This window comes from Orycteropus afer, unplaced genomic scaffold (genome assembly GCF_000298275.1).
Source record: "Orycteropus afer afer isolate SDZICR_OR568_19922 unplaced genomic scaffold, OryAfe1.0 scaffold00033, whole genome shotgun sequence".
Lineage (NCBI taxonomy): Eukaryota > Metazoa > Chordata > Mammalia > Tubulidentata > Orycteropodidae > Orycteropus > Orycteropus afer.
The window spans coordinates 3,643,085-3,667,747 of NW_006921620.1; the positions used below are offsets into that span (position 1 = coordinate 3,643,085).

The window sequence follows — 24,663 nt, forward strand, 5'->3', positions numbered from 1 at the left end:
AGAGAGAGAGAACCAAAAACCAAACTCACTGCCATTGAGTCAATTTCGACTCATAGTGACCCCCTTTGGGTTTCTGACGCAGTAAATCTTTACGGAAGTAGATTGCCGAGTCTTCCTTCCACCGAGTGGCTGGTGGGTTTGAATCACCAGCCTCTGGTTAGCAGTCAAATGCCTTAAGCTCTATGGCACCAGAGCTCCCCCTTATATATAGAGAGAGAGCTTTATCTCAATGAAATGACTCACATGGTTTTAGAGGCTGGCAAGTTCCAAGTCAGTGGGCCACATGTCAGGTTGGAGGCTTCTCTCGACTCATACAGCTGGAGGGGCTAGTGAATCCAAGACTGGTAGGTAAAATGACAGGCAGGTGGCTCACAGGCTCCAGAGGATAAAGACTCCCAAGATCGGTAGGCAATATGTTAGACTGCTGGCTCAAGTCCCAAGAACCAGAGGTCAGGTGAAGAGACTTGCATGCAGGATCTAGAGAGAGCAAAAAGCTAGAGAGCTTTGCCAAAACATCCATATGTATTTCCTGCCCATTACACCCCCAAGGAGACTATCTTTTAACTGATTGGCTGCTCATAGTAGATTTCATATTACATTAAATCGGATCTTATTGTGGGGGATTATTACATAATTACGTAACTGCCAAACTATATCAAGACTGCCAGACCAGAGAATCATGTCTCAGCCAAGATGACACACAATCTTAACCATCACATATACCCTTCTCCCAGATTCCCCCATTGTTGACATTTCAATATATGTCTTCTTTCTTCACGTATACATATATATATGCATAATATATATATAGTTTATATATAAACTTATACATATATATATATAGTTTAGCATGTATTTCCTAAAAAGAACTCTCTCATACATAACCATAGTGAACCTATCAAAATAAGAAAATTAACATTAAACATTACTACCATCTAATCTATAGATTTCATTCAAATTTTGTTGATTGTCCCAACAATACCCTTAGTATAAAAACAAACAAACAAACAAAAAAGCCTTCTTGTTTCCCTTTTTCTTTTCTCATCCAGGATACAATCAAAGATCATGCATTGCATCAAGTTGTTACATCAGTCTGAAACAGTTCTTAATTCTTTCCTTATCTTTCATGTCCCAGTCATTTTTTGAGAAGGACAGACCACTGTATAAAGTAAAATGCACCTCAGTTTGGGTTGGTTTGTTGTTTTATCATGATTGGATTTAGGTCATACAAATTTGGCAGGATAATGTTATATTCTTCTCAGTGCATCATATTAGGAGCGCACAATGTCGATTTGTCTGATTACTGGTGATTTTTAACTTCTCCACTTGAATAAGGTGTCATCCAAGGGTGCTAAATGAGATAATCCTGGCCCCTGAGCTGGTCACCAACTGAGCTGGCCAAGCCACAAATTCCTAGTAGTGACCAAGGGGAATGGGTACAGGTATTTTTTATCTTGTTGCTATAAAGATTTATAAGATAAGAAGGAAGGTAAGATATTTTTGAGCTTACTTCATACCTTTATTTAGATGAATGGTATGTGGGCCTCCATATATACTCATGTTCTAAAACATGTTCAAGTTAGGGGTGGTCCTGTTTCCAGAAAGACTTTCCTTTGTGATGTTTCTACTTCAATGTAAGCAGGGCCCAACCAAGATTATTAACCTACCTTTGGTTAATATTCCCATCTCAGTATGGATTTTGGCTGTACACCTCTATCTCCAATGATCTGCCCTTGGGAGATGGTTGTACATGAGTTTAATCTAGCAGGAAATAAACAGGGCATCAGCTGCTCACTAACAAAGCTGGGAGAAGAGACTGGGAGAAGAGACCTACCTTTAGTAGGTTAATAACTTGAAGAACTGTCAAAATGAAGGTCTTTCAATCTTTCTATAAACACAAATTGTATGCCTCTTTTTTTATACTTTCAAAAGCTTCCCAACAGGCAAGGTTGTGGTCACTGTTTGGTCACAGCCAGCTACCCAGAGGGACCGACTAGTTGAACCTGCGGGCTTGGGACCATAGTCACAGGGGACATCAAGCTCAATTGGCATAACATACTATATAAAACATTGTTCCACCTCCTACTTTGGTGCGTAGCGACTGGGATCTTGCTAGTAAGCTGCCATCTAGATGCAACGATGGGTCTCTCCTCGTCAAGAGCAAAGAAGAAAGAAGAAAATCAAAATCTATGGAAACAATCAGTCCTAGTGACTGGTACACCATCCGATCTGCAACCTATACAACTATGAGACCAGAAGGACTAGATGGTGCCCGGCTACCACTGTCATCCACTTGGAAGGGATGTAGGAGATCCTGGATAGAGAGGGAGAACAATGTGGAACAAAATTCAAAATCATTTGGAGGGGAAAAAAAAAAAAAAGAGAAGGTGAGGACCAGGTTTGCTGGTCCAATAGAGCCTGGCGGAACCACTGAGACTATGTCCTCTAGCTGCCCTTCAGGTGTGGAATTGAACCCACACCTGTGGCTGCCAGCCAAACAATGTACAGGAATGTGAGTTAAACATTTACCTCAAGTAGACACACGCCCTAGAGAGAACAATCATGGGAGGACGAAGGGCTGCTTATGCACAGGGAGATAGCTCAGGGCGCAGGAGAGTATGGAGGGATGGTCACTGGGAAGAGGTAACTATGGGGAGGAAGTGGGAAGGGAGCTGTTGCATTGTGGTAAACTGTGGTCAATGACATGAGACAAAGTATATGTGAACTGCTGTATGGAAAGTGAATTTGCTCTGTAAATCTTCACCGAAATAAAAATAAATAAATTAATTAAAAAAAAAAAAAAGCTTCCCAACAAAATTGAGCTACATTTGCCTGCGAGGAGTGTTTTAACATTTCTTCCGGAGGGTTCTGTCAAACTAACCGAGTGGATTCAATGTATATTTTGTTCACTGTGTAAGGAATTATGGAGTCCCTGTGCGTGCTATGGCTAAGCAACCAGCTGTCAACCAAAGTTGGTGGTTCAAATCAACCCAGAGGTGCCTCAGGAGAAAGGAGTGGTGATCGGCTTCTGAAAAATCAGCCATTGAAAACACTATGGAGCACAGTTGTTCTCTGACATACCTGGGTTTACCGTAAGTCAGAATCGATTTAACAGCAACTGTTGTTTTTAATAAGGAATTCATAAGTTGAAATGAGAGTTAACTGGCATAATACTTCTGATATATTCAAGTACTAGCTTTTTTGGAGCCAGTTAATCTTGTCACTCTAGCTTCTTCTCCCAGCTTTGTCAGTGAGCAGCTGATGCCATTTATTTCCTGCTAGATTAAACTCATGTACACTCATCTCCCAGGCCAGATCATTGGAGATGGAGGTGTACAGCCAAAATCCATACTGAGATGGGAATGTTTTAAACAATTTTGCCATGAGGAAGGTCTCCTCTTTTCCTTTTGGAGTCAATACATTTCATTATTGGGTAAAGTACGCTTTGTTTTTCACTTTCCTGAGATTTTCCAACTTGATTAAAATTGAGACCAAATTTAAAATAGATTTCCAGTCCCCATATCCAAAAGTCTGATTGAGCAGAGGTGGGTGATATTCCAATACTTGCATTTTACTACTACCAAATGATTCCCATGTGTTTTGGTTACCCTGTGCTGCTCTAACAGAAAATACCACAGGTGGATGGCTTAAATAACAGGAGTTTATTTTCTTACAGTTTGGGAGGCTAGAAGTCTGAGTTCACAGTGCCAGGCTCTAGGGGCTAAGTAAAAGCCCCTCCACCGTGGGCTTTAGCTCTGCCTCTTGCTCCCAGCCCACTGAAGCTGGAGGCCTTCTTCACTTAGGCAGCTGCTGGCTGCTAAGGCTGACCCATGGTCAACAAGTAAAAAGGCACAATGCCTATATTAAAAACCTCACGGCAGACCACTGACTCAAGTCTGTGAACAGTCCCAAGATCAATAGACAACATGGCAGGCTGCTGAACGACGACTTGGCTACATGCAGGATTCAAGAGTGCCAAAAGCTGCAGACCTTTCTCAACACTTTTCCTTATACACTGGAAGCAGATCACATCCCTAAGGCAGCTACTCAGCTGCTCCAGTAGATTCCACCGTGAAGTTGAATACCAACCTCACTGCATTCAGCTGCCTAACCGCTCAAAACCAGGCCCAGCCAAGTTGACACATAACCTTAGCTACCACACCATGCAGAAGCCTAAAGGCCACCTGTGGGTGAAGGAATACTATACTTTCTCTTGTGGTGCTTCTTTGGTTGGTTGGGTCATTGGGTCTATCCAGGCTATTTGTGGGGAATGGGAAAGAGGAATGACTCATTCTCTCAGTTACAAATAGCTTTTTTAAAAAAGAAAGAAAAGACTTAAGAGAAGTTAAGCCAACCAACTTGGAGTGATGGAGGGGGGAAAAAGGAATATCAGGGAAGAGGATGGAGATAAAAGAGAGCCAAGAAGAGTGAGCAGTAATTCTTTATCACTTAACAAATACCCAAAACCAAAACCAAACTCATTGCCATCTGACTCAGAGATCCTACAGGACAGAGTAGAACTGCCACGTAAGGTTTCTGGTTGTAATCTTTACCCAAGAAGACTGCTACATCTTTCTCCCTTGGAGCAACTGGTGGTTAGTAGCGGAGCTCTTAGACACTGCACCACTAGGGGTCCTAATATTTATCTAAAACAAACAAAAACCAAACCCACTGCCATCAAATCCTACTCATAGTGACAGAGTAGAGCTGCCCCATAGAGTTTCCAAGGCTGTAAATATTTAAGGAAGCCGGTTGCCTCTTCTCTCTCCCACAGTGGCTGGTGAGTTGGGACCACTTTGGTTAGTAGCCAAGTGCTTCAACCACTACGCCACCAGAGCTAAATATTTACCTGTTGTTTGTTGTGTGCCATCGACTCATAGTGACCCCTCCTTGGGTTTCCAAGGCGGTATCTCTACAGATGTAGATTGCCCAACCTCCCAACCTTCCTTCCGAGGAGTGGCTGGTGGGTTTGAACCGCTAGCATTCTGATTAGCAGTCAAGTGCCTTGGGCACTATGCTACCAGAGTTCCCCCAGAGCTACCTGTTGTTGTTGTTATGTGCCGTCCAGTCAAACCCGACTCATAGCGACCCCTCCTTGGGTTTCCGAGGCAGTATCACTACGGAAGTAGGATTGCCCAACCTTCCTTCCGAGGAGTGCCTGGTGGGTTTGAACCGCCAGCCGTCTGGTTAGCAGGCAAGTGCCTTAGCCACTATGCTACCAGAGCTCCTCCAGAGCTACCTAGCTCTTACTAAATGTCAGCATTGTCCTTGGTGCTGGTATTCAAAACTGAGCCTGAAGTCAGGGCCTCCCCTCAGGGAGTTTGCAGCCTAATGTGGGCTGAAGGAAGTACCAAGGTGCTGCGGGAGTGCAGAGAAGGGGCGCCTTACCCAGGCTTAGGGTTCCCACGTAAGTCTTCCTGGTGGGCTCTAAACCAGAATGAGTAGTTTTGGAGGTAGACCCCTTGAAGTATCAAGGAGACTCTAGATAGAGCATATTCATTCTATTTAACTTTTGAACTTTTCCTCCCTGTATACAAAATAATATGTAATGAAAGAAAAACCAAAAAAAAAAAAAAACTACCTAGCACAAAAAGAAAGGAGCTCTGGTGGCATAGTGCCTAAGGCATTTAACTGCTAACCAGAAGGCTGGCAGTTCAAACCCACTAGCTGCTCCGCGGAACGAATCTATTTTGGTAAAGATTTACCTCCTCCGAAACCCAAAGGGGGTCGCTATGAGTCGGAATCGACTTTATGGCAGGGAGTTTTTTGGAGCACAAAAAGAGAAAGTCTCTTGTAATTCTCCTTACTTCTGCTCACCGCTCCTGGCTCTCCGTTGTGGGAACTTCAGCCAGACGCCAGGATCAAGAGCGTAGCGACTTGCAGCCTTGGGAATTGGTCGTGAAGGGAAAATCGGCATTTCGCCCTCCCGCCAGCAGGGAACAGCACGTCGCACGCTTTGCAACCGGAGCGTTTGCTCCTCTGCACGTCGCTTGCGTGATCGTCGGTGCTACATACTGCGCCTGCGCACGGGCTTCGGCCTTTTCCCCCCCCGTAGAGCTGCTGGGTCTGCAGGTCTGTGGCGAGCCGCGGACGCCGGTCTCTGTTCCGCAGGATGGTGAGTGGGCTCCTAGATCTTGGAACTTCAGAAGCACGAGTGTTTTCTCTACTTCCTCGAACGGTAGTCTGGAGCCCGTGTCGCGCGGCGTAGAGGCCAGATGGAATTAGATTGCCGACTCTGCCACGGTCGGGCCGCAGCTCCCAGCGTGGCCTAATGGCTGCCGCCTACCCGCCACTTGGGGGAGGGGTTGGCGAAGGAGGGGAGCGAAAACTGGGGCAGTGGGTTGGGGAGGGAGTTGAATTTGGTAGACAAGCTGTGGGGTTAGTGTCGACTCTTAAGAAGGTGGCATCAGTTGGTGGCTGGGCAAGGGAGACTGCAGTTCGGCCTCGGATAGCAGAAGTCTGGGAGAGGGGTGTCATTCTGATCCGGCTTGACCCTTGACTGTTTTGTGGGTTTTTTTTTTTTTTTGGAGAGCGTCGGGGTCGGAGGTTCTTGGTTCAGAGAGCCTGTGCCAGTGAGCCGAGGAATTAGCTTTCAAGCCAGTCAGTGAAACGTGGGGCATTGGCATCTGGGCTTCGAAAGGAAGCTCATTTAGTTTGGGATGCCTCTCCTTACCTCTAGTCCATCGCAGCCTCCAGTTTTTAGTGATTATTAGAATGGGGCCCCAAAGGTGGGGTAGGGTGAAGCGAATGTTGCTGAGAGTCAGTGACATTTTAATGGCAAGTATTTGCTGAGTATTACTTTTTCTCAGTTGAGTTTTGTGGCAAGTAGGTCAGCTTCCTACCCTTTTCTAAAGATGTACGTGGAGTGTGAGGGAAGAGTGCGCTTCTTTGAGGTCAGGTTCTCAAAATGGGACATTAGTGTTCAGAGTAGACTGGTTATTTGACAGCATTGACTGCTGTCTGGACCAGTGCTTAGGAGATTTTGGCACAAGGATCGGTGCTGGCCCTCGACCTTGGAACAAGTACAGAAACACAAGTTTTTAAAAACTTAAAAGCAGACCGATAGCAATTTTTTTATCTGTTGAATTTAATAAAAAGTCGAGGCTTGTATTTTACATGCTTTTGTTTTTTATCATTCCATTTCCCCAGTGGTTGATTTTTATTGTGTTTTATAAAACTATCAGTCTGGCAGATTGAAAGTAGAAGTGTCCTTATCAGGTGTTCGAGAAACACTGAAGTTGACAAAGTGACAGTTGTCTGGATGAACAGCTCACTCTTGGAATTAAAGTGTTAACTTGGTTACATGGCTAACTTAGATGTCAAAAGTATGAGCTAAAACATTTATCAAGGTTTTCTTTCTCAAAGGGGTTTGTTAAAGTTGTCAAGAACAAGGCCTACTTCAAGAGATACCAAGTGAAATTTAGAAGAAGACGAGGTATGGCCAGTTTTTCATAATGTTTAAAATATATAATCATCTACTCTGCAGTGGGAGCTCTGGTAGCATAGTGGCCAAGACACTTGCCTGCTAACCAGACGGCTGGCGGTTCAAACCCACCAGCCACTCCTCGGAAGGAAGGTTGGGCAATCCTACTTCCGTAGTGATACTGCCTCAGAAACCCAAGGAGGGGTCGCTATGAGTCGGGTTTGACTCGACGGCACATAACAACAACAACAACTCTGCAGTGGAGTTGTCTTAATTATTTTTTCTTTCAGAGGGTAAAACTGATTACTATGCACGGAAACGCTTGGTAATCCAGGATAAAAATAAGTACAACACACCCAAATACAGGATGATAGTTCGTGTAACAAACAGAGATATCATTTGCCAGGTAAGTTGTATTCTAGATCCGAGCAATGGATGGTTACCTCTCTCCAACCTTCCCAGTTAACTATGCTGGAGATGTTATATTTGGGGGAGAAACCAGCACATGATGTATGGATTAGAAGGGGCATCTAGTCTAGTGCCTGGCATTCTGAAAACAATTGTTCAGTAAGTGAATGATTCTTTACTATTTTGTATGTGTGGGGGTGAGGGGGTAAATATGAGAAAGTAGAAGGTTCTTAGCCATCCTTTTTCCAGTAGAATAATAAAATTTGTTTCAGTCCTGACTCTGCTTTGAGCTCAAGGAAGAGATAGGTAGGTAGTTGTGAGTGGTAAAAGAGACTCAGGTGGTTCTTGGGAGGATGGTGAGATTTCTCACATACTTTGGACATATTATCAGGAGGGACCAGTCCCTGGAGAAGGTCATTATGCTTGGTAAAGTATAGGATCAGTGAAAATGGGATGGATTGACACAGGGGATGCAACAATTAGCTGTAACATGGTGAAGGTTTTAGGATGGTACAGGACTGGGCAGTATTTCATTCTGTTGTACATAGGGTCACTATGAGTTGGAACTGACTTGAAGGCACCTAACAACAACAAGGTAGTTTTCATTCTTCCTTATTATTTGAAATACAGTTTTAATAAATTGGTATGTATGAGAATGTATCTCCAGAAAGTGCCAATTTGTTCCTGGGAGTTAATTTTCTGGGCTTTTTACCATTTGGTAGTTGATATACTGAGTCTCTGTATGTGGCACCCATACCTGTTTTGGGGGGCATACTGATTTTTGTATGTGTCTTCCGACTCAAGTTAGATAACTTAACATTAAAACCTAAAAGCCTGTTGCTGTCAATTTCAATTCACCATGGCCCTAAAGGGCAGAATAGAATTGGCCCCTGAGGAAAATTTTCAAGGCTGTAATCTTATGGATTACATATGGAGGGAGCTCTGGTAGCATAGTGGCTAAGGCACTTGCTACTTCTGTAATGATACTGCCTCAGAAACCCAAGGAGGGGTCGCTATGAGGTCTGACTCGATGGCACTTAACAACAACAACAACAATCTTATGGAAGCAGATTGCCACATTTTTCTCCTGTGGAGCAGCTGGTGGGTTTGAACCACTGACCTTTTGGTTAGCAGCCAGGTGCCTACCACTGTGCCACCAGTGCTCCTTAACTGAACGTTAGGTCCCCGAAATCTTGCTGGACTTGGTTACATTTAGTTGAAATGGTGTTGGAGATAATTGGGAATTCTTTTTTGACTTTTTAAAAGTGCCTCTTGAATTTATCAGCCAATGCAGTTAATAGTCTTTTTAGGATTGCAATATAATTGCAAATATGTCTTACTATTCAGTAGCTACTTGGTAATCTTATTCCTACATACTGTGACATATGTCAAACATTTACAAATTCATGCACCTGCTTGCTGTAGTTGACCAAGCCATAAATTCTTGGAGGTGGATGGATATAAAAGGTTTTAAGTGGTAGAGATCTAGTCCATGTTTGTGTGTTCTTTTTATTATTATTATTATTATTATTAGTTCCTGTTTAAAAAGAAGGCATTTAAGATAATTACGGAAACAATGAAACTAATCTGGTTTTTCTCTTAACCATAGATTGCTTATGCCCGTATAGAAGGGGATATGATAGTCTGTGCAGCTTATGCTCACGAACTTCCAAAGTATGGTGTGAAAGTTGGCCTGACAAATTATGCTGCAGCATATTGTACTGGCCTGCTGCTGGCCCGCAGGGTATGTATAAGATCACTTGTGATTGACAAGCTTTGGAGCTTGGCACTGTTTGTAAGATGTTCGTTCATGGATAAAATACTCAGCTGTGGCTTCAGGGGAGAACCTACTCTTCCTTGTGGCTAATAAAGCACCAGAAGGGATGATTTTATAATACAAGGTTTGAATCAAGGGCAGTGCATTTTCTTAACCTGGAGAAGTGGTTGGTTGTCTTCCTGCCTTCTGCACTGCTTGTGGATAAAGCTAGACCCATGCTATTCAGTAGCATTTTCTGCAGTATTGGAAGATGTAGATTTTATCTGATATGGTAGCCACTAGCTGTTATGGCTCTTGAGCACTTGAAATGTGACTAGTGCTACTGAAGAACTGATAACTAAATTCTTATTAACTCAGTTTTGAATTTCCATGCATGGCTGGTAGCTATCTTATTGGACAGCACGGATCCTTGCTACTCAGAAGTGTAAATCTTCTGACCATCAGCATCATTTGGGACGACTTTAGAAATGGCAGAATTGTGGGCTCTACTCCACATCCTCAGAATTTTTTAATAGGATGTCCAAGTGACTTACGTACATTTCAGAAGCAATGTCTTAAATTTAGGGGCCAGCACTGATGGAGGGATGCATTCTTGTTTCATATATCTTCAACTGGAAGTGGTAAAAATTCTATATGCAGTATTCTGCAGAAAGGGGCATGAAAATGTGATTTTTGCCAAGTTTTTGTTTTGTCATTTACTGACCTTGTTTTGCAATGGAGTTGTCAAGTATATGCACCAGTGTTGGGGACCCACATCTTCCTTGATTATAAATGTGTTTGGGAAACATTGTCATTATATATGGGAGCAACTTGGTGGAAAGGCATCACTTTGGAAACTATAGCTAGATGGCAGTGTACCAGTAGAAGAGTGGCCCAAGGTAACGCAGTGTCATTAGAGAGTAGAGCCACAAAAGGTGTTTTTGTAGCCCAGAAACTATCTTCTAGGATTTTATTAAACAGTAAATAAAACTATGTGGTAACATGTCATATTGTTGAATTATTATAGCCAAGTATGACTATATAAATGTGGGACATTACCTAGAGTAAATCTAACAAATTAAGTGTTGTACATTCATATTTTGATTATTTCATAAATCAAGTATGGACACATAGTAAAGAGAGTACATGACAAAATTGTGGGTAAAGTCGAATGTCTGAAGTTTTTTTTTTTTGTAGCATTTAAAATTTGGTAAATTTTAGAAGTAGAGTGGGATAAAGGAATGGATGAATTGGAAGGATTTTTTTCCCCAGGTGTTACAGGGTATGAGTTTTAACTGGAGGTATTTTAATTTTAGAGCTGTTTGAATATATTGACAGGTATTCAGCCTGGCTTCCTTGTTTATAGCTTCTCAATAGGTTTGGTATGGACAAGATCTATGAAGGCCAAGTGGAGGTAACTGGAGATGAATATAATGTGGAAAGCATTGATGGTCAGCCTGGTGCCTTCACCTGCTATTTGGATGCAGGCCTTGCCAGAACTACTACTGGGAATAAAGTTTTTGGGGCTCTGAAGGGAGCTGTGGATGGAGGCTTGTCTATCCCTCACAGGTAATGATAGTATTCAAGGCTTTAGTACCTAGACTCCCGTACTTCCAACTTTGATTGAGATTACTGAATAAATTAAAGTAACAGCTATTAAATGTCCATTATATGCTAGGTACTGCACAAAAGGAACCTGGCAGAGTAGGAAGGAATTGTAACCTGTTTTATAAATGAAGAGACTGGGCTCAGAGATAAAAGTAGTTTGTCCAAGGTCATGGAGCCAGTAAGTGGGAGAGCTGGAGTTGAAACTGTCGTGTTCTGCACTTAATTTTGGTTAGAAAGAGTCTGAGAAAAGACTTAGGAAAGATTTCCTAAAGTTTTGATTTGAAATAAGATTGTTGGCTATTCTTGTGAACTAAGTAGGTTGTGTTTCACAAGTCTAAACCTTAAAAATCTGGTTTAATTTGCAATTCCTTTGGTACTTGAGTTAATGTATTTTATAAATTCCATAATGTTTTTTAAAAAAATTAGATGCAAGTATACCAGAGAGCATGCTCAGTAATTTTAATGGCTGTCATCTCATTCCATGTACCCTGAGGTACCACTGAGAAATTCTAGGATTATGGAGCAAGTTCTAATGTAGGAAAACTAATTTTATAGTGGGGGAAGTCTTGGTACATTGAATGTTTTTTAAAGGTGTGGAAATAATTTTATTATTTGGAGATTAGCTGCTGAATGATGATATCCCACTAACTGAACAGTCATAGTTGTTCCTTTGGTTGTATGTGATGCAGTTAATTGTTTCAAGACGGGACTGATGGCAGCTAATCTATATAGGGTGAATGAAATTAATTCCTACTAGTGAACTGATTTCTGTCAATATATACTAAAATATGGAAAACTTTGTTTTAGTACCAAGCGATTCCCTGGTTACGATTCAGAAAGCAAGGAATTCAATGCAGAAGTACATCGGAAACATATCATGGGTCAAAATGTTGCAGATTATATGCGTTACCTAATGGAAGAAGATGAAGATGCTTACAAGAAACAGTTCTCTCAATACATAAAGAACAATGTAACTCCAGACATGGTAAAAAATTTTACCTAAAAATGCCTATATTGGTTGATTTGTAGAATTAAGTTTACTAATTTTGATGGGTATATTCTTATGTATTTCAGGTTAGCAGTTGGAAGTTGAATATGTATGTCTGTAGGTACAGATCCACTCACATAAGCTGTCTTTAGTTTGAAATGAAATGATGTAAAATTAGGATGTTAGTAACAAGTCAGGTAGGTTAGTGTGAGTAATAAGCTAGATTTGTCAACATGCTTTTTAGGAATCTTAGATTTTGAAGTATGGCAAGCTTCAAGCATCTACAGCCTTTTGGTGGCTTTAGGCAATTGGTGTTATTTATAATGTCATTCCTTTGGTCGTAGTTACAAACTATTCTCAATATGAAGTGCTAGTTAAACTTCACCAATTTTGAGGCCATAGGGAGGGAAGGTTCTTTTCATCATAGTAAATTTCTATGTTTTGAACTGACCTAATGCAATTATAAAATAGCATATAAATTGACCGAAAGGAAGGTTGGACGATCTACTTCTGTAGTGATACCACCTTGGAAACCCAAGGAGGGGTCACTATGAGTCGATCTGACTTGACGGCAGTGAGTTTGGTTTGGTTTTTGGATATAAATCAACAGATGGTATATCAAGTAATTGTTATGTTCTTTTGTGTTAGTGCATAGTGATAGTAGTAGCCCGGCTTTGGCTATGAAAATCTGTTTTTAAAAATTGAGTTGTACCTGATAAAAGATGATATGTTCATATGCTTAAGATACTGTTTAGGGCTGAAAACATTGCTTGAGTTTTTGAGATAGGAAAGGCACCAAAATTAGAGGTAGCAAAGGAATACTCACAAAGCTTGATATAAGTAAATTGCTTAATATTGCTACTGATGACACTTTGGTTTGGGGGTTTTATTGTTGACTGCTCCTACTTGGCCTGCTACATTTTTCTTCCTAAGCCATATCTTGCTGTTTCTTATCACACTTGCTCAGTTCTTTTTAAAACTCCTAGTCTGTGCTTTCAGATTTTTATTTCTTAATACTTTTCTGTATACTGCTATACTTAAGCAGGTCTGCTGTTTGGCTAAGTACTTCTTAAGCTAGCTCATTAATTTTATCTGTGGTGTCCCTTTCCTTGTGTGTGCCTAATGTATTTGAAGTGATTGGGTGGGTTAGTTAAACACCATGAATAGCTGTAACAGTGCGAAAAGTGGTAGACAAACTGGCTTTTTCAAAAGGGATTTAGGTAGTTACGGGCTTACATTTTTACCTGTTACATTATAAATGTGTTGTTAACTGCCTTAAAAGTTGTCCCCTTACGCAGGGCAACCCCCATGTAACTAAAGGATCAGACCATTGTGATCCATAGGGGTTTTTATTGGCAGTTTTTCCTAGTTTGTCTTAGTCTGGAGGCTACATTGAAACCTTTTTAGCATCATTACAACACATAAACATCCACTGACAAGTAGTAGGGGATGGCTGAACTTGAGATACAGTGGCTGGAATTTGAACTGTTTTCTCTTGCATGGAAGGTGAGAATTCTACTACTGCCCCCAGCACATTTTTCAAAAACAAACTGATTTCTTTGCCATCAAGTCAGTTCCGATTCATGGCAACCCCATTTGTGGTCCTTGGGTGGTACAAGCAGTTTGCACTCAACTGCTGAGAGGTGGGTGGTTTGAACCCATCCAGCTATGCTGTAGAAGTAAAGCCTGGTAACCTGCTTCCATAAAGAAGGAAAGCACCCAGGAAAAACCCTATGGCGCTCTTAGTTCTGCTCATAACACAGGGTGACCATGACATATTCTTTAGGGACTTGAAATAATTTAGGAGTCATGGGGTAGAGCTCAAATGGCTAACCGAAAGGCGGGCATTTCAAATCTGCCCAGAGGCAACCTTGGAAGAAAGGCCTGGAGATCTGCTTCCAAAACATCACTCATTGAAAAACCCTCTGGAGCACAGCTCTACTCTGATGTACGTGAGGTCGCCATACGTTGGGATCGACTTGAAGGCAAATGGTAAAAAAATAATTACTGGATCTTGATAATGAGCACCTAGGCATTTTATACCTGCTCTGCATGACTCTCATCTTTTATAAGATCATTAGTCATTGGTATGGGAGTATATTAATTGGAACAGTTCAGAGTTATAACAGTGTCTTTTGATGAATTTTGAAACAAAGTGACTCAGACATCTAATGAGATAACCTTTTAGGGTTTTCTAGGAAAATCCAGATCTCTTTCTGTTCCAGAGAGACCTGATATACTAGTAACTGGTAGTGGAAGGTGTATGAGGTTACTGGTATGCAGTATTAGAACTTGGACTTTCAGAAATTTTTGTAAAATGTGAATCTGGGGAATGTGAGAGGACAGAAAAGAACTTGGCAATTGCTTGTTGAAACCCCAAGGTCAGTATCCAGTACCACTAAGCAGTGTCAAGTGAGTCCAGAAGTACGGCCAAACTCTTCAGAGATACATGCAAATTTTTCTTGAATAAGCTTAAGTTTCACAAATAGTGTTAATTGCTGTATTTTAGAAAGCCTCATCTAAGGTAGAAAATCTGCTTTAGGAGGACAAAATTGAGCTAGTAGTAGAATATAGATACAACTAGAACAACATTAGGAGCTCTGGTAGCATAGTACCTAAGGCACTTGACTGCTAACCAGAAGGCTGGCAGTTCAAACCCACCAGCCACTCCTCAGAAGGAAGGTGGGGTAATCTACTTCAGTAGTGATACTGCCTCGGAAACCCAAGGAGGGGTCACTATGAGTCAGGTTCGACTCCACGGCATATACGAACAACAATAACATTGTTTAGGGCATGTGAAATGAAACCAAGTACTGTTTGCTTTCCTTTGTTTCAGATGGAGGAGATGTATAAGAAAGCACACGCTGCTATACGAGAGAATCCAGTTTATGAAAAGAAGCCGAAGAAAGACGTTAAAAAGAAGAGGTACGTGTCTGTTGTGATCTTTGCAAGAGGAAAGGTTGGGAGTGATTCCCATACTGCCCCCTTTCATCTGGTGGGTCATATTCTCAGTAAAGATTTGCAAACTCGATCACTAGCTCTGCATGATGTTGCAGAAGCAAGGGGAACCAGGTTTGCTAAAGTAATTGTGGTGATAGAAATGTTTTCCCCTCAGGAACTACTGAGGCGGCCCATTCTATCCTAATACAGTTACTGCTTTGAGGAGGCTACCTAAAGATGAGTTGGTTTCTGTTAGTTTTTTTATTTCAGAAGTAACACTTCAGGGCATCTCAGCATTGCACTATTAGTACACTTTTTGATTTTTGGCCCTGTGTGGTTAATAGAGCATCACAGGAAGTAGAAGCTAGAAAAATATATGTGTTGGAACTTGGGTTATTCACCTGTAGCAGATTACAAAGTCTTGGTCTTTTTGCAGTTGAAATGAAATGTTCTTTATCCTCTTGGGTTATGATTTGAAGTATTTATATATTCCTGGTTTTGTTTTATAGGTGGAATCGTCCCAAAATGTCTCTTGCCCAAAAGAAAGATCGGGTAGCTCAGAAGAAGGCAAGCTTCCTCAGAGCTCAGGAGAAGGCTGCTGAAAGCTAAACCAAACCACAGTTTTCTATGAAGATTTTTCAGAAAAAGACAATAAACTTATTGACCAAGCAGTTACATCTGTGTTAAGCTCTTAACTTTTTTATGAAACTATAGGAAATAACCTGATGTGTAAAGCAGAGGAGTTGGCATTTATTTTCTCCACGGCATGAGTATAGCTTTTTCCAGAAAAAGTTTATCATCAGCCTGCTAACTCCAACAAAGTACACATCTGTTATTTGGGATTCTGTTCTCCCTGACAAGAGTTACCTCCTTCAAATTGTAGGTTTAAGAGGTACAGCTTTCCCTACAGTCTGACAAGCAACAGATCAGCCATCACTTGGAAATAATTCTTCCATCCATTTATTATAAATAGATGATTAGTGGGAAGAAAAAGTACCTTCAGAGTATATAATCTTGAACTGTTGTTAATCCATGGCTTTAATTTTTTTTTTTTTTTTTTTGACAGAAAGCTGTCCGCTGTCCGGTAAAGGACACATAGCTTTACCACATTCATATGAAACCTTTGAACAGAAAATGCTGGGTCTTTTTTTGCAAAAGGAGATGTTTGATTTTATGGCAATGTTGAGAAGTACATGCCAGATCTGAATATACATATGAAAATAACATGAAGTGGGGAGCAGTATTAACTTTGTATCAAGTTCACATGGAAAAAATGTTAATAAATTTACATGCCTCTTAAGAAATAATAGACCTTTGGAGCAAGTTGTTGGGCCTGTGGGCTTGGGACCATGGTTGCGGGTTACACATCAGGCTCACTTGGCATAACAAAGTGCACATTGTTCTACATCTTACTTTGGTAGTGACTCAGGTCTTGCAAGCAGCCATCTATATGCAACAATTGGTCTCTCCTTGTGCAGAGCAAAGAAGAATGAAGAAAGGCAAAGACAATGGAAGCAGTCAAGGGATTAGTGGACCATGCAAACCTCAGCCTACATGACTCAAACCAGAACTAGATGATGCCTGGCTGCCGCTGTCAACCACTCGGAAAGGGATCAGTATAGGAGTTCGTGGATAGAATGGGAGTAAAATGTGGAACAAAAAGATGATTTAAAAAGACCAGTCTTACTGGTCTGATAGAGACTGGTGAAACCCCTAACTATGGCTCCTAGTTACCCTTAAGGCCTGAAACTGAACTGTGGCTTTCAGCCAAACAGGCATATAAGGTGTACAGTGACACCAGGTAGGTATACTCCTTAGAACAATTATGGGAGATAACTCAGAGAGCAGGAATGCATAGGAAAGAAGGAAAAGGTAGCCACAGGGAGGAAATGGGAAGAGAGCTGTTCTACATTATGGGGATTGCACTCCATGTCACCAAAGTGTCTTCTGTGATTTATTTCATAGATGTCTGATTTCTCCCTAATTCAAATACAGGATATGTAGGTCTGGATTGGGTCTCTGGTCTTAAAAATTGTGAAGGGCTTGCCTGGTTACTTTTACTGAGATGGACCCTTTGAATTTCTTTAGGAGAACTGAAAGCTCACCTAGATTTGGCTGTAAAATTGGCAATTAGATACTGTTAAGTGGAATACTTAACAGAATTTTGAATTTTAAGGGGCTCAGTTAAAAAGCCACTTGAAACATTCTGAAATCACACATGACAACTGATACCTAAATTGAGGTTAAAAATGTGTGTATAATACAACAAACATGCTATTAACCCAACATCTGTTTATAAAGGAGTTAACTTACTTGCTTGGCAGTCTTAATTTCTGTTAATGTGCAAACTACCATGCTAAGACTTTAGTAAATTGATGTATAAATTTTCTTTTTTGAAGAGCAGCTTCAATGCAAACATAATGTTTCCAGCAATGGTATTATGGCTAACAATTACAAATCTACAAAATACTCTCACTTGATGTTTATGGAATGAGGATTTTTCACAGCATGTCTTTTTTTAAGTTATTAGTTGAAGTAGTTATATAGTGAATGCACTGGGAAATATAAGTGAGCTAAAATGGCAGGAATGAAATCTTTTGGACCTGTTGATCCTCTATACCTGCCATTTCATCACATTTACTTGAACATGATGGCTTCACTAGACCCAGGGGAAAGGAGTTGTGTAAGTAACTGGCAGGGAAACCTGAATCAGAAGCCATTTTAAAAATGCTTAAAACTTTTAGAAGTTGCCTATAATAGTTAACAATGTCAAAATGAACTAAGAGTCATTTGTGTAGGAAATTTTCTTCCATAATAATGTTTTTAGATTATTTAGTATCAAAGAATGTTCCATTTCCATTTGATTTGCTGTGACTTTGAGAGCAATACAAGAATAAAGCTGCTTTTCTAATTCTTCACGAATTTCACTTGGAGCACCCCGCAATAGGTAGTCTTTGAGTAACTGACAGGCTTTTGCCAAGTTTGGTTGTATCACTTCTGAAGTACATTTCATTGTACTCTGATCACAGCTAGTTCTACAATCCGTTCCATAAACACAGTCCAAATCAGACTCACAGTGACGGTCCTTAATAAGTTCTTTCAGGTTTGCCTCTGGCACAATTTTTCTCATGTCCACCATTTTCAAATCATATTTATCATTATATCCTAGGTTTTTGGCACTAGTATCACACATGAGGAAATTTCCATATGGGCCGTGGAAAACATCTTCCACAAATTCTAGAAGTCCTATGGCTATTTTAGCCTTTCTAGGCCATGATGGTGTGAACAACTGATCCATGCTTCTTCTGAATCCAGATGGAATAAAAAGTTCAATGACCCATGGAAGGCTTATTCCATAAAGAGAGGTATATTCAACGCTTTCCATCACATAGAGATCACCACAGAATCCCATTAATTTGGGGGTATGTTCTTTATCTTGAAGTATTACCATGAGAAGAAATTCATTTAATTGAAGAAGTGCCCAGGCTGACTTTGCTTCTCCCAAGGAAACCTGGCCATCTTTGTCTCCATCAGCCACCGTCAAGATGAGATTAACCAGTTCAGAGAGGTTTCCTTGATCACCTAATTTGGCCTAATAAAGATAAAAATTTGGCGAATTATATATTAGGAATGGAAAACATATTTTGTATGTAACACTAAGTTTCTTTATGAGCATTGTTACTACACTAGTAATTTGCTGCTATTCTCCACAAAGGAACTTACTTAGTATGTTACATCTTCAAATATTTATGATGCTTCCTCAGTGAGTTAGAGCCATGTTTTATGTAACTGTAGTGAATGAAGTCCACTTCACTAAATGTATTTGTTTATTTAGAAATGGCTGCCCCAACTACCCTAGACCTCTCACACCCTTTAGATAAATATAGTTGACAAGGATACTAAGTAATTACTCCATATTCTAGTCATTCTGCTCAAACTGCAGTGCAATGTACTCAGACCAACTGAAAACTATTTTCTCCTATTTTGCAGGTAATCACATTAACAAATTTATTTTGTTCAAGTCATATTGTTCCAATAATGGAGGTCAAAAAGCTTTTCCCTGTTAAGTTTTTCTGGAATAAAGATAGTCTGAAAAATGTAAAGTGGCCAAAGAAAAGAAAGATTGTGAGTGAAAAAACAATCAAAATTGAGAAAAAAATTCTTCCCCAAACTATTTTCATTTTTGTATATTTCTATTTAATCTTCAGTTGTATGTATATTAACTTAAAATTTTAAATATAATTTGCAACAGAATACTTTCATTTTCTTTTGATGGGTGTCAGTTACAATATCAAACTATGCAGCAATCCATCTATAGTTAATGATCTCCCCCCTCAAATCTGGACATTTCTAGCTATTATAAATAAAGTTAACATCTTCCAGCACACACTTTTCTGTTCTGTTCTTTGAGTTATTTCATCAGGATTGAGTCCTTGATACAGATTTAAAAAATCTCAGTATTTTTATGGCTTAGGATGAGGTCCAGCTAACTTTACCAGAAAAGTGTATTGCTTCACACAAGCAACATGGGAACTGCATGTACTTACTTTAAAGAGACTGTAGACCATTTCTTTGAATTTCTGCACAGTAGTTCCCCTAGTTGGCTTATCAAATAGAACTATTTCTTTTCTCGGTTCCAATTCAGTTCCAAAATCAAGATGAAGTGCTTGTTCCATCTGACATTTCACAACACCTGGCAAATTATCCCAAATCCCTAAATACATCTATGTGGAAAAGAATGACAAGTTATGCACTAGGTTGAGTAGAAAATTCTTTAAAAAAAAACAAATACCACTATTTTTAGGGAGCTCTAGTGGAGTGGTGTCTAAGGTATTTCACTGCTAAACCAGAAGGCTGGTAGTTCAAACCCACCACCCACTCCTTGGAAGGAAGGTTGGGCAATCTACTTCTATAGTGATACCGCCTTGTAAACCCAAGGAGGGGTCGCTATGAGTCAGATCTGACTCGAGAGCAGTGAGTTTTTTTTTTGTTTTGTTTTGTTTCCTCTCCTATTAAAACAACAACAAAAACAAAGTCGAACTATGATTTTCTTTTCAAACTGCAAGTTTGAAATTATATTCCAAAGCTTTTTTCCTTAAATTATTTTTTCCAGTTATATAAGTAATGCATGCCTAACATATTCTAAAAGTGAAACTACACAGAAGGATCTGTAAGGTGAAGGCAAATGCTTCCCACATGTCCCTAATGCTACTCACCAGGACTAATCACTATTAACTACCTAGCTATCAAACCAACATTATGTATAGTGCTTATTATGTGCTATGATCTACTGATTTATTATTTTAATCCTGGTAGCAACACTATGAGCAAAGTATTGTTACAATTCTCATTTTACTGATGGAGAAACTGAAGCAGAGAGAGGTAGAATAACTTTTCAAGTCAAAACAGTAAATGGCAAAGCATATTTGAACCTAGGCAGTCCAGCCTCAAAGCTCAGGCATGGTCTTAACCACTAAGCTAGGGTATCTCTTTTACTAATATATGAAAAACAAGTTGGATCATACTAAGCATATTAATTAAAGCAGATTATATTACTCCTCTGCTTCAAATCCTTCAAAAGATTCTCCACTAGACTAAAGCCAAAGTCCTTATCACTGCTTGTTAGGTTATACATGAGCTGTCCTGGCCTATGTCTCTGAACTAATACTGAACCACTTACTCCCTCATTCTCTAAGTCCCAGCTACAATGGTCATCTTTCTGTTCCTTGAAACTACCAAGCTTGTTTCTGCTTCATGACCTGCTTTACCTGCTGTTGGATCTGCCTAGAATGCAGATCTTCATGTGGTCACCTAGTTCCCATCATTCAAGTCTCAGCTCAGAGGATATCTTAGAAAGGCCTTTCCTCACTCCTACCCAGAATAGATCCTTCTTCCACCTCAAGGTTACTCTCTAACACATTGGCCTATTTTATTTTCGCTGAATCTTTAGCACTGTCTGAAACAATCGTTTCGTAATCGGTTGACTCATTTATTATCTGTCTTCTCCCACTTTAGAGCATAAGTCACATAAGGGGACAGGCTTTGTCTGCCTTGCTCTGCACTATCTTTCCCAGTGCATCAAACAGTGCTGGGCATGTAGTAAACAACAACAACAACAACAACAAAAAACAACTCACTGCCGTGGAGTCGGATTCAACTCACAGCGACCCCTCTTTGGGTTTTCAAGGCAGTATCACTACAGAAGTAGATTGCCCAGCCTTCCCTTCCTAGAAGTGTCTGGTGGGTTTGAACCCACCCTTCTGGTTAGCAGTCAAATGCCTTAGGTACTAAGCTACCAGAACACTCAAAAATTAAACTCTATTTCAGAAATCCTCTTAAACATGTTAGGACTGCCAATTTTAAAACTGCTTTAAAATTTCTAAAGAGTAATGCTTATTTACATTGGAAAACAGGAAACAAGGAAAACAGATGCACATAAACATCATGCAACACTCCACTGACCAAGGACAAACAAGGCTGAGGTTTTGTTGTATTTCTTTTAGTTTGAAAGCATGCTATTGATTTTATTCCTATTTTTTTTTTATGGTAAGTGAGGTAATTTTTTCCATTATGTTAGCCATATGTTAGCTTGTAGCTCTTCCTATGTGACTTAATTCATCTTGTCCTTTGTTTGTGCCTATAGTTTAATTCTCCATTCAGGTGTTAGCTCAAATGTTGTCTCAGAAAGGTCTTCCCTGATCACTTTCTCTAAACTACATCTCTACCATCTCCTTCTCCTGCATTCTCCATCATTCCACCTTGTGTATCTCCTTTATAGAAGAAGCTGTGTTCTATAAATGTTTACTTATTTATCAACTAAATGTTTGATTTGTTTGTTTGATTTGTTTATTTGTGCTTTTCATCTTGAGAGAATGTGAAGTTCATAAGGGAAGTAATCTTGGCTATCTTACTCACCATTGTTTCCCTAGTAACTAAGATAGTGTCTGGAATATATTATGTCCTAAAGCTCTGGTTCAAGAATTCTTCTAATAACATTTTTAGTTTAATGTAAAATGAAGAGAGCACTATCAATTTGGAATGTTTATTCATAGTGTCCATACCTGATTGTTGGGCTTGGTTGATAAGCATTTTCCAAAGTAAAGAGTTTCTGTAACACAAAGACTATTACATGCAGGCCCATCGATAACTCCAGTTTTGTATTTGTCACACTAAAAAAATAAACAAATAAAAGTAGTTAGTATTAAAATGTTTATAAGAAGAAACGTAATAAAGACACCATAAAGAGATATCTATAATCTTTCAGAGAAAGTTGTATGATGAAAAGATCTCATACTTTGGATTTGAATCCAAACTCTGTCACTTATTACCTACATGATGATGAAAGAACTCATTCCTACTGGGTTGTGCACAGAATTTTTAAACTATTTTTCCCACTTAACACAGTCTGAAGTTGGGTGGTACCTACTTAGTCCAGGAATACAGATGCCCTATTTTAAAAAATGATTCTGGTTTTAAAAATAAAAACAAAATTTATTTTTAAAAACAAAAAAGATTAACTTTATCATCATGACATCCTTGAGATCACAAACAAGAGAGAAAATAAAACTATCAATGCTAATAAGATTCCAATGATAAAATAAGGTAACAATATAACCCTAAGGCTATAATGAAGAAACTGAAGATTTTTACCAACTCCTGCAGTCTGAAATTGACCAAACATGCAATCAAGATGTACTGATTATTATTGGTGATTGAATGCAAAAATTGGAAACAAAAATCATCAGTAATTAAAAAATAGGGCCTTGATGATAGAAATGATGTCAGTGATCGCATGACAGAATTTTGCAAGATCAACGACTTACTCATTACAAATACCTTTTTTCAACAACATAAATGGTGGCTATACCTGTGGACCTTGCCAGATGGAATACACAGGAATCAGATTGACTACATCTGTGGAAAGAGGCAATGGAGAATCTCAATACAATCAGTTCAAACAAGGCCAAGTGCTGATCAAGGAATAGCCATCAATTATTCATATGCAAGTTTAAGTTGAAGCTGAAGACAATTAAAAACAAGTCCAAAATATGACCTTGATTATATCCTACGTGAATTTAGAAAGCATCAGAAGAAGAGATTTGACACAATGAACACCAATGACCAAAAACCAGATGAGTTGTGGGATGACATCAAGAACATCATCCATGAAGAAAGCAAAACGTCATTAAAAAGACAGGAAAGGAAGAAGAGACCAAAATGGATGTCAGAAGAGACTCTAAAACTTGCTCTTGAACAGAAAGTGGCTAAAGGAAATGGAAGAAATGATTAAATAAAAAAGCTGAGCAAAAGATTTCAAAGGGCCGCTCAAGAAGACAAAGTACTGTAATGAAATATGCAAATACCTGGAGTTAGAAAACCAAAAGGGAAGAACACACTCAGCATTTCTCAAGCTGAAAGAACTGAAGAAAAATTCAAACCTTGAGTTGCAATATTGAAGGATTCTATGGGCAAAATATGAACAATGCAGGAAGCATCAAAAGAATATGGAAGGAGATGGTAATCATTGAACAATATGTTAAACATAACTAATGTCACTAAATTGTACATGTGAAGAATGTTGAAATGGCAAATGATTTTACCACAATAATAATAATAATAAAAGTATGATTCTTAAAAGATTTTTACCTGGGGAAAGTTTGTCAAAAAGGTCAGCTTAAGTTGATGGAAGAATTGACTTCCGGTAAGATGGAAGAATAGGCAGACAAGCAACACAGACCTTCTTCAACAAAGAAAAGAAAAACCAATTGACAGAGATACAGAAGATAATCCTGGAGCCCCGAGCTTTGAAAGAAACTATACGGAAGTGGATTAGGCAGCAACTAGTGGAAAAACTGAATGAAAACAGTGAGTACAGAGGTGGTTGGAGCTGCGGACTGTCAGCTACTATGATGAGACCAACAGCCTGAATATTTCCAAGTGGTGTTGGGACCTGTGAATTGACCTAAAGAGCAGTCCCGGTCACCAAGGGCTTCAGAGAAAACTGCTCTGGTGGCCTATGACTAGGAAGGGTAACAGCAAGGAGGGATACAACCTGAGCTGTGGACTTCCTGCTGTCTGGAGGGTGCAGCCATTTTGATTGTTTACACGTAGCAGCCATTTTGGATTTTAAAGTGATCAAGGGCGCAGCCATTTTGAATGTTTACAAGCAGCAACCATTTTGGATATTTAAAGTGACTGAGGGCGCAGCCATTTTGAATGTCTACAAGTGGCAACCATTTTGGATTTTAAAGTGGTAGCATTCTCATTCGGATTCCAGGGACCTAAGAACAGGCTCTGTTTGCCAGGGTCAGCAAGGACATACAAGAGACTGACAAAGGAAAGAGACAGGTGGTGAGTGTATAAATGCTGTCAACTAGTGAATAGAGGAGCACAGCACTGTACCCTGCCTGTATAAAGAACATACAAAGAAAACAAAAATTGTGGGCAAGTCACTCCAACATATAATCACCAATTAAATATAAACACAAAAACGTCACAATGCCTCGGAGACAACAGAGCATTAGAGTCCACACAAAGAAG

The 24,663-nt window shown here is 39.7% G+C and overlaps 2 protein-coding genes and 2 non-coding genes across 4 annotated transcripts in view; 3 read left to right on the forward strand and 1 right to left on the reverse strand.

Annotated features, from left to right (window-relative positions):
* Window positions 1–5,751: 5,751 nt before the first annotated feature.
* RPL5 (ribosomal protein L5) lies at window positions 5,752–15,732 on the forward strand. Its single transcript, XM_007936049.2, has 9 exons — window positions 5,752–6,000; window positions 6,056–6,115; window positions 7,366–7,435; window positions 7,714–7,829; window positions 9,441–9,575; window positions 10,954–11,156; window positions 12,003–12,180; window positions 15,020–15,108; window positions 15,633–15,732. The coding sequence occupies exons 1-9, from the start codon at window positions 5,752–5,754 to the stop codon at window positions 15,730–15,732; spliced, it is 1,200 nt and encodes a 399-aa protein (XP_007934240.2).
* Window positions 11,821–11,915, forward strand: LOC122149592. Its single transcript, XR_006163227.1, has one exon. It is a non-coding gene; the product is annotated as a small nucleolar RNA SNORD21 (small nucleolar RNA).
* Window positions 15,203–15,335, forward strand: LOC122149593. The gene has a single exon (XR_006163228.1). It is a non-coding gene; the product is annotated as a small nucleolar RNA SNORA66 (small nucleolar RNA).
* Window positions 15,733–17,902: 2,170 nt separating the features above from the next.
* Window positions 17,903–24,663, reverse strand: part of DIPK1A (divergent protein kinase domain 1A) — a 196,256-nt gene continuing 189,495 nt past the window's right edge. The window contains exons 3-5 of the mRNA XM_007936050.2: window positions 22,185–22,292; window positions 19,671–19,847; window positions 17,903–18,715 (exon numbers count right to left, since the gene is read on the reverse strand). Coding sequence (XP_007934241.1) covers window positions 17,903–18,715; window positions 19,671–19,847; window positions 22,185–22,292 — 1,098 coding nt within the window. The remainder of the gene's footprint in view (window positions 18,716–19,670; window positions 19,848–22,184; window positions 22,293–24,663) is intronic.